At 40.3% G+C, this 13,666-nt stretch overlaps 1 protein-coding gene across 7 annotated transcripts in view; it reads left to right on the top strand.

The window, feature by feature from the left end:
• Nucleotides 1-13,666, top strand: part of WDFY3 (WD repeat and FYVE domain containing 3) — a 283,525-nt gene that overhangs the window by 245,396 nt on the left and 24,463 nt on the right. For all 7 annotated transcript variants that reach the window (XM_070791719.1, XM_070791718.1, XM_019963046.2 and 4 more), the window contains 5 exons: nucleotides 3,705-3,822; nucleotides 5,259-5,365; nucleotides 7,387-7,540; nucleotides 12,895-12,986; nucleotides 13,211-13,423. In XM_070791719.1, the coding sequence (XP_070647820.1) occupies nucleotides 3,705-3,822; nucleotides 5,259-5,365; nucleotides 7,387-7,540; nucleotides 12,895-12,986; nucleotides 13,211-13,423 (684 nt within the window). The remainder of the gene's footprint in view (nucleotides 1-3,704; nucleotides 3,823-5,258; nucleotides 5,366-7,386; nucleotides 7,541-12,894; nucleotides 12,987-13,210; nucleotides 13,424-13,666) is intronic.

The following is a 13,666-nucleotide window of genomic DNA, read 5'->3' as shown; positions in this document are numbered from 1 at the left end:
AGTTCAAAAGCATCAATTCTCTGGCACTCAGCTTTCTTCACAGTCCAACTCTCACATCCATACATGACTGCTGGAAAAACCATAGCCTTGACTAGATGGACCTTTGTTGGCAAAGTAATATCTCTGCTTTTCAATATGCTATCTAGGTTGGTCATAACTTTTCTTCCAAGGAGTAAGCTTCTTTTAATTTCATGGCCACAGTCACCATCTGCAGTGATTTTGGAGCCCAGAAAAATAAAGTCTGACACTGTTCCCCATGTATTTCCCATGAAGTGATGGGACCAGATGCCATGATCTTCATTTTCTGAATGTTGAGCTTTAAGCCAACTTTTTCACTCTCCACTTTCACTTTCATCAAGAGGCTTTTGAGTTCCTCTTCACTTTCTGCCATAAGGATGGTGTCATCTGCCTATCTGAGGTTATTGATCTTTCTCCCGGCAATCTTGATTCCAGCTTGTGTTTCTTCCAGTCCAGTGTTTCTCATGATGTACTCTGCATATAAGTTAAATAAGCAGGGTGACAATATACAGCCTTGACGTACTCCTTTCCGTATTTGGAACCAGTCTGTTGTTCCATGTCCAGTTCTAACTGTTGCTTCCTGACCTGCATACAGATTTCTCAAGAGGCAGATCAGGTGGTCTGGTATTCCCATCTATTTCAGAATTTTCCACAGTTTATTGTTATCCACACAGTCAAAGGCTTTGGCATAGTCAATAAAGCAGAAATAGATGTTTTTCTGAAACTCTCTTGATTTTTCCATGATCCAGCAGATGTTGGCAATTTGATCTCTGGTTCCTCTGTGTTTTCTTAAACCAGCTTGAACATCAGGAAGTTCACGGTTCACGTATTGCTGAAGCCTGGCTTGGAGAATTTTGAACATTACTTTACTAGCATGTGAGATGAGTGCAATTGTGCGGTAGTTTGAGCATTCTTTTGCATTGCCTTTCTTTGGGATTGGAATGAAAACTGACCTTTTCCAGTCCTGTGGCCACTGCTGAGTTTTCCACATTTGCTGGCATATTGAGTGCAGCACTCTCACAGCATCGTCTTTCAGGATTTGAAATAGCTCCACTGGAATTCCAGTTGAGCTTTAGCTTAGGCTTGGACAAAGTTTGCATGCTTGGCCAACTTCTTGGATTCATGGTAATCCATTCAGTCTCCTAAGTGCCAATAAATTTGGATCCACTGGAGGAGGTCACTGTCTTCTACACTGTAGCCAGTTTCAGAAATAAATCTAATTGAGTCATCTCTCCGTTTAGAAAAGTATTGCGTAAATCATCATCACAATTTGGACATAATTTCATTTATTTATTTATTTTTGCTGACCTCCATCTTCATTGCTGCACAGCATTTTCTCTAGTTGTGGCAAGCAGGGGCTACTCTAGTTGCAGTGTGCGGGCTTCTCATCGCCATGGCTTCTCTTGTCATGAAGCAAGGGCTCTAGGGCGCACAGGCTTCAGTAGTTGTGATGCACAGGCTTAGTTCCACCAAGGCATGTGGAATCTTCCCAGAGCAGAGATTGAACCCATGTCTCCTGTGTTGGCAGGCAGATTCTTTACCACTGAGCCACCAGGGAAGCCCGTGGAGAGAATTTTAAAATGTCAGTACAGTACCTTTTGCAGAGTAGCTGCTAGTTAGGTACCGCTCCTGCACTCCCAGGACTGCTGTCCGGGACCACCCCGTTCTCTTTCAGCAACTCTGCACGTGCTACCCTCCCTGCCTGGACTTCTCCCCATGTCTGTACCCTCCTTACCTCCCGCTGCCAGGTTCCTCTGGCTGGCTGTATTTCATCCAGCAGGACATACTCACTCACACCTCCAGGGGACCTTCTGTCCTTTCTCTCTTCTTCTTTTTCCTCTGTTCCCACACCACCTTTAAGCTGTATTGTGCTGCCTTCTTTTACATGTTGTAAGCATGGTTTTTGTCTGACCTTACTTAGCTGTGAGGATGTTGAACTCAAAGACCAACTTAGGTAACTCCTAGGGCCCAATCTCTAGAGCAAGGCCTGGTACTTATATGTGCTTTACTCATCTTTGTTGAAATAGTCAAACTACAAATGAGGTGTTTTGCATATAGAATTTCAGAGGACAAATACTAACTTGAGTTATTTTTGTAAGTGTGGATCAGTTTCTCCTGTCCAAGACTTTTAAAAGACAAGTTGGCAAAATTGGGGGGCCATGTTGTTGTTCAGTCGCTGAGTCATGTCTGATTCTTTGTGGCCTCATGGACTGCAGCATTCCAGTCTTCCCTGTCCTTTACCATCTCCCAGAGTTTGCTCAAACTCACGTCCATTGAGTCACTGATGCTAACTATCTCATCCTCTGCCGTTCCCTTCTCCTTTTGCCTTCAGTCTTTCCCAGCATCAGTGTCTTTTCCAGTGGGTTGACTCTTTGTATCAGGTGGCCAGAGTATTGAAGCTTCAGCATCAGTCCTTCCAACGAATATTCAGGGTTGATTTCCTTTAGGATTGACTGGTTTGATCTCCTTGATGTTCAAGGGATTCTCAAGAATCTTCTCCAGCACCACAATTTGAAGGCATCAATTCGTTGGCACTCAGCCTTCTTTATTGAAGAGGGAAATGGCAACCTACTCCAGTATTCTTGCGTGGAGAATCCCATGGACAGAGGAGCCTGGTGAGCTATAGTCCACTGGGTCACAAACAGTCGGACACAACTGAGGCGACTTAGCATGTAGCCTTCTTTATGGTCCATCTCTCATATCTGTACATGAATACTGGAAAAAACCATAACTTTGACTAGACAAATCTTTGTCAGCAAAGTGATGTCTTTGCTTTTTCATATGCTGTCTAGTTTTATCATAGCGTTCCTTCCAAGGAGTAAGTGTCTTTTAATTTTATGGCCTACAGTCACCATCCGCAGTGATTTTGGAGCCCAAGAAAATAAAATCTGTCACTGTGTTCACTTGTTCCCCATCTGTGCCTTGAAGTGATGGGACCAGATGCCATGATCATAGTTTTTTGAATGTTGAGTTTTAAATAAAAAGAACACAAATTAGGTATCCCATTGGTACATAGTTCAAATGTCTGCTTTTAATATGCTTAGGAGGTAAATTTTGGTTTCCTTTTAAATATATGAATTAAGTCACCTAAGGATGAGCCTTTAAAATGATCTCTGGCAGACTGGAGGAATCCACCTCATTTGGGAATCACGGCCTGGTATGATGTTGTCTTTTGGAGGTGACCAAGTTAGTGAGTGCCCTAGTTTATTTCACTTCGCTTTCACCTCTAGGAAGAAAATGCTCAGAAGTGAAGCTGGAGTGAAAGAGGGGAGGAGGGGGAGAGAATAGAAGGGAGATTTGATCCTCCGGTTTGGTGGGTAACGGAGGGTAAAGAGGAAATGGAGCTTTTGTGTCCACAGTCTCCTGCCTCTCCCTTGTCAAGACTGGGAAGGGTTTTCCCTCTTATTCCTTATCTCCAAACCTGGGTTCTGAGTGCCTTCTCCTGTGCAAAATAAATTTCCAAAACAGACATCTTCATACTGAACCAGTTAAACTGCCATGTGCCTCTCTGTAAAATATGGATAACCAGTAGGTGCAAGGCGTTATCTTGGAGTCCAGCTCTGCTGGTGTGACCCCATGGATACTAGCCCATTGACAAAGCATCGTGGCTATAGCCATTCTGTCTACGGTGGTGAAAATAGAGTGTGGATAGTAATTTTGGAATTGGGTTTCATTTTGTATTTTAGGAGGTCGATCTTACTAATCCCAAGACATTTAGAAACCTGGCCAAGCCAATGGGAGCACAGACAGATGAACGATTAGCTCAGTATAAGAAGCGATATAAAGACTGGGAAGATCCTAATGGTAAGTAACTTTCCCTGTCGCAGGACTTGGTACCCACGTTTCAAAAGTAAGCCATTATTTAGTGGTCTGACGCCCTTCCATCTTTCCCCAAGTTGCTTGTATATGATTATGTCTGTTACATATGCAAGCATATACACAACTATCAAAGTAGGAAAATCAGGTTTTGCGTGTTAACTGATGGCCATGCTTGGAAGGTGTTTTTTGGGTAGCTTGTCAAGTATTGGCAAAAACTAAGTCTTTCTGCTTTGTCTAGGGTAGAAATTTCCCATAATACGCCTTTATCCCTAATCGTGTTTAGGCCAGGAACTATGCTTTCCTTTATTGATTCTTTTAATATTTTTTATTGAAGTATAGTTAATTTAGTGTTTCAGTTATACAAAAAGTGATTCAGTGTGCATGTGTATGTGTATATGTATATATACATATTTTTCTTTTTCAGATTGTTTTCCATTATATGTTCTTTTAATTTTATTGAGCACTTTTTACAACCCTTTTGCATTAAAAAAATACTAATTGAGTCCCTTCTAAAATAATGCAATTTACATACTCATGATTTATTGTTTAATGTTTATCATATTACCCCTTCAAATAGGCAAAACAAACAAAGGAGGAAAAAAAATTAAGCCTAACAATATTCCCTGTTTGGAATCTTTTTTTTTTTCCCCTGCCAAGGAGAATGTGTAACAGAAATTGCATAATACCCGTAGACATCGATTCAAAGAAATGTATACTATTGCAAAGCCAGAACCTAATAAAGAATTGCTTTACATCAGTATCCTGCTTTAGTTGAAGGTGGCTTGCTAGTAAGGATTATCTATTATACAGTTAGCCTCAAAACATGAATTGCTGCTGCTGCTAAGTCGCTTCAGTCGTGTCCAACTCTTTGCGACCCGAAAGACGACAGCCCACCAGGCTCCCCCGTCCCTGGGGTTGCTGGATGTGCTCAATTTGGGGGAAAGTCACAGAATTATACTAAAATGGATACTTGCCAGATATATAAATGAGGGGTTTCAGTGTTATCATAAAGTTTTTATTCTACAACTGCCAGAACTGACTGTACTTCGTGTCGCGGTTATCATGTACATTAGCATTTTCAAGTCTATTGATTAACACTAATTTTATTTTTGTGTTACTCTTTTGTTTTCTTTTTTACTCTCATTTTTCTTGTTTTTTAAATTTTTATTGGTGTATAGTTGCTTTACAGTGTTGATCATTTCTGCTGTACAGCAACGTCTTCCAGCTATACGTATACATATATGCACTCTTTTTTTGGATTTCCTTCCGTTTAGGTCACTGGAGCGCTGAGTAGGGTGCCCTGTGCAGTGCAGTAGATTCTCAGCAGTTATCTATGTTGTACGTAGTATCAGTAGTGTATATATGCCAGTCCCGATATCCCAGTTCATCCTTTTCAATTGTGCTTTTATTTTCTTGGCCAGGAGAAACTCCAGCCTACCACTATGGGACCCACTATTCATCAGCCATGATTGTGGCTTCATACCTTGTCAGAATGGAGCCCTTCACACAGATATTCCTAAGGCTACAGGTAAAACTCTTAAGTTTAGAATTTTTGCATGTTGTTCGCGCCTTCTATTTAAGATCGTTTTTGCTATTTTCTTTAATGTTGTTTATCATTACAAAAGTCACAAAAGTAGTCAAAACATAATGATTGTGGAATTTTACTGGACAAAATTGATAAATAAGCTAGGATTTGTTTACACTAAACAAGCGCCAAGGTCCTTTAGTCAAGTAAGCAAGTAGCATTTGCTTTCCAGCCACATATATGGAATCCAGCCTTAACTGATTCATCAGACATTTTAAAAAGTCCGTGTAGCTCAATTGCTATCTTCCCTATTATAATTGCTTTTCTCCAAATTCTCTTTTCATTTATTCAGCAAATATTTATTGAATACTTACCGGATGCCAGGCACTATTCTAGGTGCTTAGAAGACATCAGAGAATAAAGACAATAGTCCTGCCTGATGGAATTGATATATTTTGGTTGAAAGAGACAGACAAACATAGTAAATAATGATCTAGTAAAATATTTTAGTATATGATACGTGCTGTGTGAAAAACAGAGGTCAGAAAAAGGGGATAGGAAGTACAGGAACGTGAGGTGGGGAAGGACATGGTGCCATTTTTAGAAAGACTGGTCACTGTAGGTCACCTCGGAAAGGAGACATCTGACCAGAGCTGGAAAGAAGTAAGGGAGTTACTGGTGTGGGTATCTGGAGGAAGTGTGCTCCAGGCTGGGAGAACAGCCTGCAAGGGGCCCTAACTCAGGCCCTGAGGTATTTGAGGGACAGCAAGGAAGCCAGTTTCTGGAGCAGAGTGACTGCAGGGGAAAGCGACAGGGGATGAGGTCAGAGAGCTAGCAGGGCCAGATGGCGGTAGGCCGTGGTGGCCATTGTACGGACTTGGGATTTTCACACAGTGAACTTCATTGTAAAGACAGACACACTGTGTTCACTCAAACACAGCATTGGGAGTTTGATTGAGGGAAGGCAGTGGTGCATCTATGAGGCCATGTAAGCAAAGGAAATTCCTTTTATATTTGAGTTTATCGATTTATAACTTTTTGATCACCTTCCTAGTTCTCCTCTAAATTCTCATGAGTATAAGAATAACAGTGTCATGTTATTTTATGAAATTAGTCAAATACATATATAACCTGAATATTCTCAACTGTAAATGGCTATATAATAGCAGCTTTTTAAAGTTTTTTTTTTTAATTAATTTTTATTGAAGTTTACTTGCTTTACAATGTTGTTAGTTTCTACTGTACAACAAGTCAGCCATATATCCCCTCCCTTTTGGGACTTCCTTGCCATTCAGGTCACCACAGTCCATTAAGTAGAGTTCCTGGGCTATACAGTAGGTTCTCATTGGTATACTTAGTATGTGTTAGTCCCTCAGTTGTTCCTGACTCTTTGCAACCCCAGGGACTGTAGCCTGCTAGGCTCCTCTGTGCATGGAATTCTCCAGGCAAGAATACTGGAGTGGGTTGCCATTTCCTTCTCCAGGGGTTCTTCCTGACCCAGGGATTCAACGTGGGTCTCCCACATTGTGGGCAGATTCATTACTATCTGAGCCACCAGGGAAGCCCTATACATAGTATAAATACTGTGTATATGTCAATTCCAGTCTCCCAAATCATCCTACTCCCCTCTTTTCCCCCCTTGGTGTCCAAAAATTTGTTCTCTATGTCTGTGTCTCTAGTTCTGCTTTGCAAGTATGAATCCTTTTTTTTTTTTTTAAGGAGAGTATTATCAAATGATGGAAGAACTATTTCCTTATAGTCTTGCCCTCTCTCTAAAAACTAATCTTTTTAAATTGTATTACATGGATATCACTTTGATACAAAGCAAGAGACCCTTTGTAAGGAGAACCCCGAAAAGAATTCTTCTTTTTTTGTGATTATTTAAAATTTTGTGTATTTGACGTAGGAGAATGGGAAACTGAATTGTCACCAAATGTATTTCTTTGGGGTTTCCAGGCCCTTGAGCGTGGATGCTGAGGTGGGAGCAGTTCTCTCACAGAGGTGCCTTCTCGTTCTGCCCACAGGGAGGCCACTTTGACCTGGCTGACCGGATGTTTCACAGCGTGCGTGAGGCCTGGTACTCAGCGTCAAAGCACAACATGGCAGATGTAAAGGAACTCATCCCAGAATTTTTTTACTTACCAGAGTTCCTGTTCAATTCCAACAACTTTGACCTTGGTATGTAGCACCATGGCACTGTCTTAGGAACGGTATCCAGGAAAAGACCAACAGAAATGTCACTTTTCTGAGAAGTCTGTAGCAGACACTGACAAAGAAAGCTTTTGTTACCAGACCAACCTTGGGTCCACCCACCTGAAACACAGCAAACCCAATCAGTCTGTTGACGCTGGGTTGTGGTGAAGGATGGGACAGTGTTTATTGCAGGGCCAAGCAAGGAGAATGGGCAGCTCATGCTCAAAAGGCCTGAACCATCCCCAGTGACAGCTTTCAGAGGAGAGTTTTAAAAAGTCCATGTAAGGGAGAGGGTCACAGGCTTTGTGATGAGCTTGTGCTCAGTTCTGCGATTGGTTGATGATGCGGTAACAAAGTGGTATTTCAGGAATCTTGGTCATCAACTTCTGGATCTGACTGGTCTGGGGTCTATGAACCTGTGGTCAGCATGCAGTTAACTTCCTCCACCTGGTGGGGGTTTTAATATCTGCAAAACAACTCAAGGATATGGCTCAGGTTTATAGCCCTTGAGGAGAAACTAAAAGTCCTTGACTTTATTTTAGGCTAAATTGTTATTTTGTGCTGCTTGGCTGTTTTCCTTTGTTTCTGCAGTTTCTCTCTTCTCTGGTTACATTTGCTCTTTGGAACTCTGGGGAGGCCTGGGAGACTAAGGCTTTTCTACAAAGGAAGGAGGGGGAACGCACGGGGTTGGGGTGGACCGGCTGTTCTTGGAAAGGCCCTGCAGGGTCCTCCTCAGTTACTATCCCTCATGGTTACAGCTGCTGTTAAAGTCAGCTGGGTTATTGGGTATATGAGAATAAATATAACAAAGAAAAATAGATGTGTGCCCCCAAATAGCTGTTTCAATCCATAGTCTTGGGAAAATGAAAAAATTAACAAAGATTACATCTAATGGTCAGAATATCATTATTTCATTGAAAATGAAAGTGAGGTGAAATTTTATTTGAAAATTAATGTGATTGAAGCTAACAGCCAAGAGTGGCATATCCACATTTTTCACATATAGTTTAAATCTTTCCTTATTGTCTCAGCTTACATGTTGATAAGTTTTAAAATTAGAATTGCTGAATAACTCTAAGTAAACCCTTTTTTCATCCCGTTAGGGTACTAAAAAAACAGAACCAAATCAACATTTCTAAAAGGGAGAGAAATTTCCTTGGTACTTTGCTCTCTTTGTATTATCCAGCAGCTACAGGAAGTAGATTTGACTTTGGTTATTGTTTCTTGGAACACGGTTTGCTAATCTGTGTTTTGAATATTTATTTTTACAACATATCAAAATTTCATTGTTTTACTTAGAGTATTCATGCCAGATATTGTTCTGTTTTCATATTCTTTTCATGCCCTGTATCATACTGTATTTAAGACTTCCACATATAAACCAGTATCCACATATAAACCATTACTATACTATCTCATAAAATTTATTAGGTAATTCAGAGAATCAGTTCAGTTCAGTTCAGTCATGTCCAACTCTTTGCAACTCCATGGACTGCAACATTCCAGGCCTCCCTATCCATCACCAGCTCCTGGAGTTTACCCAAACCCATGTCCATTGAGTCGGTGATGCCATCCAGCCATCTCATTCCTCTGTCGTCCCCTTCTCCTCCCACCTTTAATCTTTCCCAGCATCAGGGTCTTTTAAAATGAGTCAGCTCTTTGCATCAGGTGGCGAAAGTATTGGAGTTTCAGCTTCAACATCAGTCCTTCCAATGAACACTCAGGACTGATTTCCTTTAGGATGGACTGGTTGGATCTCCTTGTAGTCCAAGGGACTCTCTCAAGAGTCTTCTCCAACACCTTCACATCTAATATGTTTGAATGATTTTATTTTATTGAGTATTATAATTTTTATTTATTTAATCACCCATTCAGCAGCTCAAACCTTGTGAAATTGTAGCTCCAGATGCAATAGGAAAGATAATAAGACTCTCTCAGTAGCCCCAGCAAAAGTCCTAAAACTGAGTCTTAGTATTGATACCTCTGATTGGACCTGGGACTCAACCTTGAGCAGCTAAAAACACCAAGTTCTAGCACTTAGAGTTGGGAGGAATGGCAGTTCCTCAAAGGAAGAGTAGATGGTGAATAGGGAAAAACAACAAATGTGAACCCAGCATTTGCATATGAATGCACATTAGGGTTTTACTAGGTTTACTTATAATTCACCTTTGGAGAATGCTGCTGTCTTCCCTAGGAACACCACTTTCAAAGAGACAAATATGCAACAGTGCCAAAACACATTCCAGAAATACTCAGTCCGTTATAATAATCTATGTTGCAGGCATGTTCTAACCAGACTACTTACAGACCCAACCAAATCATCCACTTTTAAATAAGTAAGTGAAAGAAAGGTCATGTATAATTGTCACGCTCACCTTCATAACATATCCCCTTCCTTCCTTGAAATCACACACTTTAACAACAATGCTATTTGCAAGTAAGAGCTAAAGCTCTTAAAACTTAGGAATAAATCCTCATAATCTTGTATTTAGATAAACATAAGCAAAAGCAACAAAAAAAGGGAAATTGAACTTTATCAGAATTTAAAACTTCTGCATACAAGGACATTATGAAGAAAGTGAAAAGAAGACATACAGAATGCCAGAAAATATTTTCAAATGATATATATCTTGTAAAGATCTAGTACTCAGAATATAAAGAACTCCTACAACTCAACAGCAATAAGATAAGTGACCCAATTAAAGGGGCAAAGGACCTGAATAGACATTTCTCCAAAGAAGTTATACAAATGACCAATAAGCATATGAAAAGATGCTCAGCGTCATTATTCATTAGGTAAATGCAAATCAAAAGCACAATAAGGTAATACTTTGCATTCACTAGGATGACTATAATGGAAAAGGCAAGACACACAAACAGAAAATGACAAGAGCTGAGGAAGATGTGGAGAAAGTAGAACATTCATGTGTTGCTGGCATGAATGTTAAAATGGTTCAGCACTGTGGGAAGCAGTTTGGTAGTTCCTCAAAAAGTGAAACATTGAATTGCCACATGACCAAGCAGTTCCATGCAAGAACTGTCCAGAGGAACTGAAAAAAGACTTAAAAACCTGTACATGCACATTCATCACGGCTTTATTGACAGTAGCCAGATGGTAGAAACAGCCCACATATATATGAATGGATAAACAAACTGTGGAATATACATATAATGGAGTATCACTCAGGCATTATAAGATACCGGGTAATGATAAATACACCAACATAGACGAACCTCAAAAAATTACACCAAGTAAAAGAAGCTAGAGGCAGAAAGTCACATAATGATGCCACTTATATGGAATGTCCAGAACAGGTACATACCGATAGACAGGACACAGATTGGTGATTTCCAGGGCCTGGGGCAGGGGATGGGGGGTGGGTGGGAGGAATGGGGAGCAACTGTTTACATTTAAGATTTCTTTCTGGGGTGGTCAAAATGTACTAGATATAGTTGCACAATAGTGTGAACATATGAAATGCCACTGAATTGTTCACTCTAAAATCGTTAACTTTATGTTATGTGAACTTTACCTCAATATAAAGAAAGTCAAACAAAACTGTTTGTCTCTCCATCCAGAAAAGATAGCTAATGATACAAAAGAAAGAACACTTGGGGTTTTTTCCCTGGCTCTGGAGCACGTAGGTTCATTTCCTGGTCTTATCCTTGTACCCTTGGATAAACATGGAGGGAAACTACAGAGTAGCAGAATTAGACCAAGAGTTTTCAACAGACTGTCCCCTTTAAATGACATTTTAAAATTGCAGATAGCGCTGATAAAATAACCTTATATCACACAGTATTTAGGGATTATGAGCAAAATTGGGAAAAGTAGATTCTATCTCAGGTAGTTAGGGGATTATTACTTATCAAAAAAGTTATTTCTTACTTCTTATTAGGCTTAGAGGACATTTCAGAGAGGGTGGGGAAAGGGTGTGAAAGAGAGGAGAGGGCCTGTAATAACTTGATTGTTTTATTTTTTTTAAGTTACATGAAAATTTTTCCAACTAAATCGAAACATTCCTTTAAACAATAAAATGGATTTTTAGTCTCTTACTTGTATCACATTGTAAAGAAGCCATCAAGCCTCAATGATGAAAGGAAAGGTTTTTACTGGCCCTTACTTGGAACCTGCCTTCTGTGTCCTGAAATTTGAACACTTCTCTATGAAAATTTATAATTCAGCTGTTTAACCAACTGCATGAAGCTAGGGAGTCCACATCACCACTTACAGGGTCATTGTTTACTGTGGTTATCCTATCTGTGCCTAGGAAAGCTCTGTAAGCTCCTGTTACCTTTTCGAAAGAAGAAACAGAACCCACTTCCTCAATGCCAATCCCAGTTTTGTTGTCAGTAGATCTCATAGTAAATGCGTCCTTTACTGTTTTAGGGATTATCTGGCTGTGACTTAAAATAACAGTTTACGTGGAATAAATATGACATGGTTATGAATTATCATAACTTGATTTTTTTTTTCTGCCAGGTGGTCCTATAGTCTTTCCAAGTGTTTTTTCTGTTAAATGATACAATAGTCACCAAAAAGTTACATTGTTTCAGATTTTACTTTTATTTTTTTAGTGAGAATCCTTACAGCAAAATACATGTGGGTTCTACAGCATTCTCTCAAGAATTTAAGAATCAGAAGTATGACAAACCACATGTATTGCAAATATTTCTGGATGACTCATACTTGTATGTCCTCTTAGGCCAAAATAGAATTCAGACTAAAATTGGCTTGAGGAGTTAGGTATTCTTTCAGCAACCTTTTCCATGTGAATGCAGAATTTTGTCAAAACATCCAGAAAAGAGATTGAGTGCTTGGCCACTGCTGTTGACTCACCAAGCTTTAAGCATTCTGGAAAAGCCTACATGTACTCTTCAGAGAAATTGTTAATGGTCTTGCAGATGAGCAGTCTTAAGGGGCTTGTGTTGGTTTGGGCAGTTTCTTCCAAACTCAAAACAGTAACCCCATAAAATGTTCATGAAGGAGTCCTGTGATCAATTAAATGTCAGAAATGTTGTATCTAATACCCTTCCTAGAGAAGAGCAGTACCTCCGAGGAGCCTTGCAGAAAAGAAACATGTTTAACCTTGCGTAGCTCAGCATTTCCTGAAGCCCTTTGACTGTGGGAGCCCCACAGTTTTGTGAATGCTCAGTAAATCTCTCTAAGGAGGAATTTTGGGGAAATACCAGAGTAGATGATCTCTGCGGGTCCTTTCTGGTGGTAAAACTGTATAGTTCTGGTAATGAATCTAACCCACTACTTGTCTGTTACTTTCACAGGATGTTACTATTTATCTCACTCTTTTATTTTCTTGTTAATGTATCTAATTTCACAGGCTGTAAACAAAACGGCACCAAACTTGGAGATGTTATCCTTCCACCCTGGGCAAAAGGGGACCCACGAGAATTCATCCGGGTGCACCGTGAGGTAATGGGAGTGCACTTTGCATTGGAACTGAGGTTTCACTGGGTCACTGACCACAGAACAAAGAGAGGACCCTGAGCGATGTGTTCCCCACATGTTTAAGTTACTAATGTTATTTGTATGATTTTTAGTTATTTTAGTTCCAGTTGGCCAGTGGTCACTCCTTTTACTTTCCAAGTTAGTAATACAAGTCAGCCAGTGACTGAACCTGTGTTTTGAAATTGCAGGCTCTGGAATGTGACTACGTGAGTGCCCATCTGCATGAGTGGATCGACTTAATCTTCGGCTATAAGCAGCAAGGTCCTGCCGCAGTAGAAGCTGTAAACGTCTTCCATCACCTTTTCTATGAGGGTCAAGTGGATATCTACAACATAAATGACCCCCTCAAGGAAACAGCCACCATAGGGTTCATTAATAACTTTGGGCAGATCCCTAAACAGGTATGGCTGTTTTTTCCTTATCGTTGATATTTTCTATTACATTTTTTAAGCTCTGTCTTATGTCTGTGGGCTTCCCCAGTGACTCGGTGGTAAAGAATCTGCCTGCCAATGCAGGAGACGCAGGTTCCATCCCTGGGTCGGGAAGATCCCCTGGAGAAGAAAATGGCAGCCCCTCCAGTATTCTTGCCTGGAGAATCCCACGGACCTAGTCCATGGAAGAGTCACACATAACTTAGCGACTGA

Source organism: Bos indicus, chromosome 6 (assembly GCF_029378745.1).
Source record: "Bos indicus isolate NIAB-ARS_2022 breed Sahiwal x Tharparkar chromosome 6, NIAB-ARS_B.indTharparkar_mat_pri_1.0, whole genome shotgun sequence".
NCBI lineage: Eukaryota > Metazoa > Chordata > Mammalia > Artiodactyla > Bovidae > Bos > Bos indicus.
The sequence above is the reverse complement of the archived record's forward strand: the minus strand, read 5'-3'. Positions and strand labels throughout refer to the sequence as shown.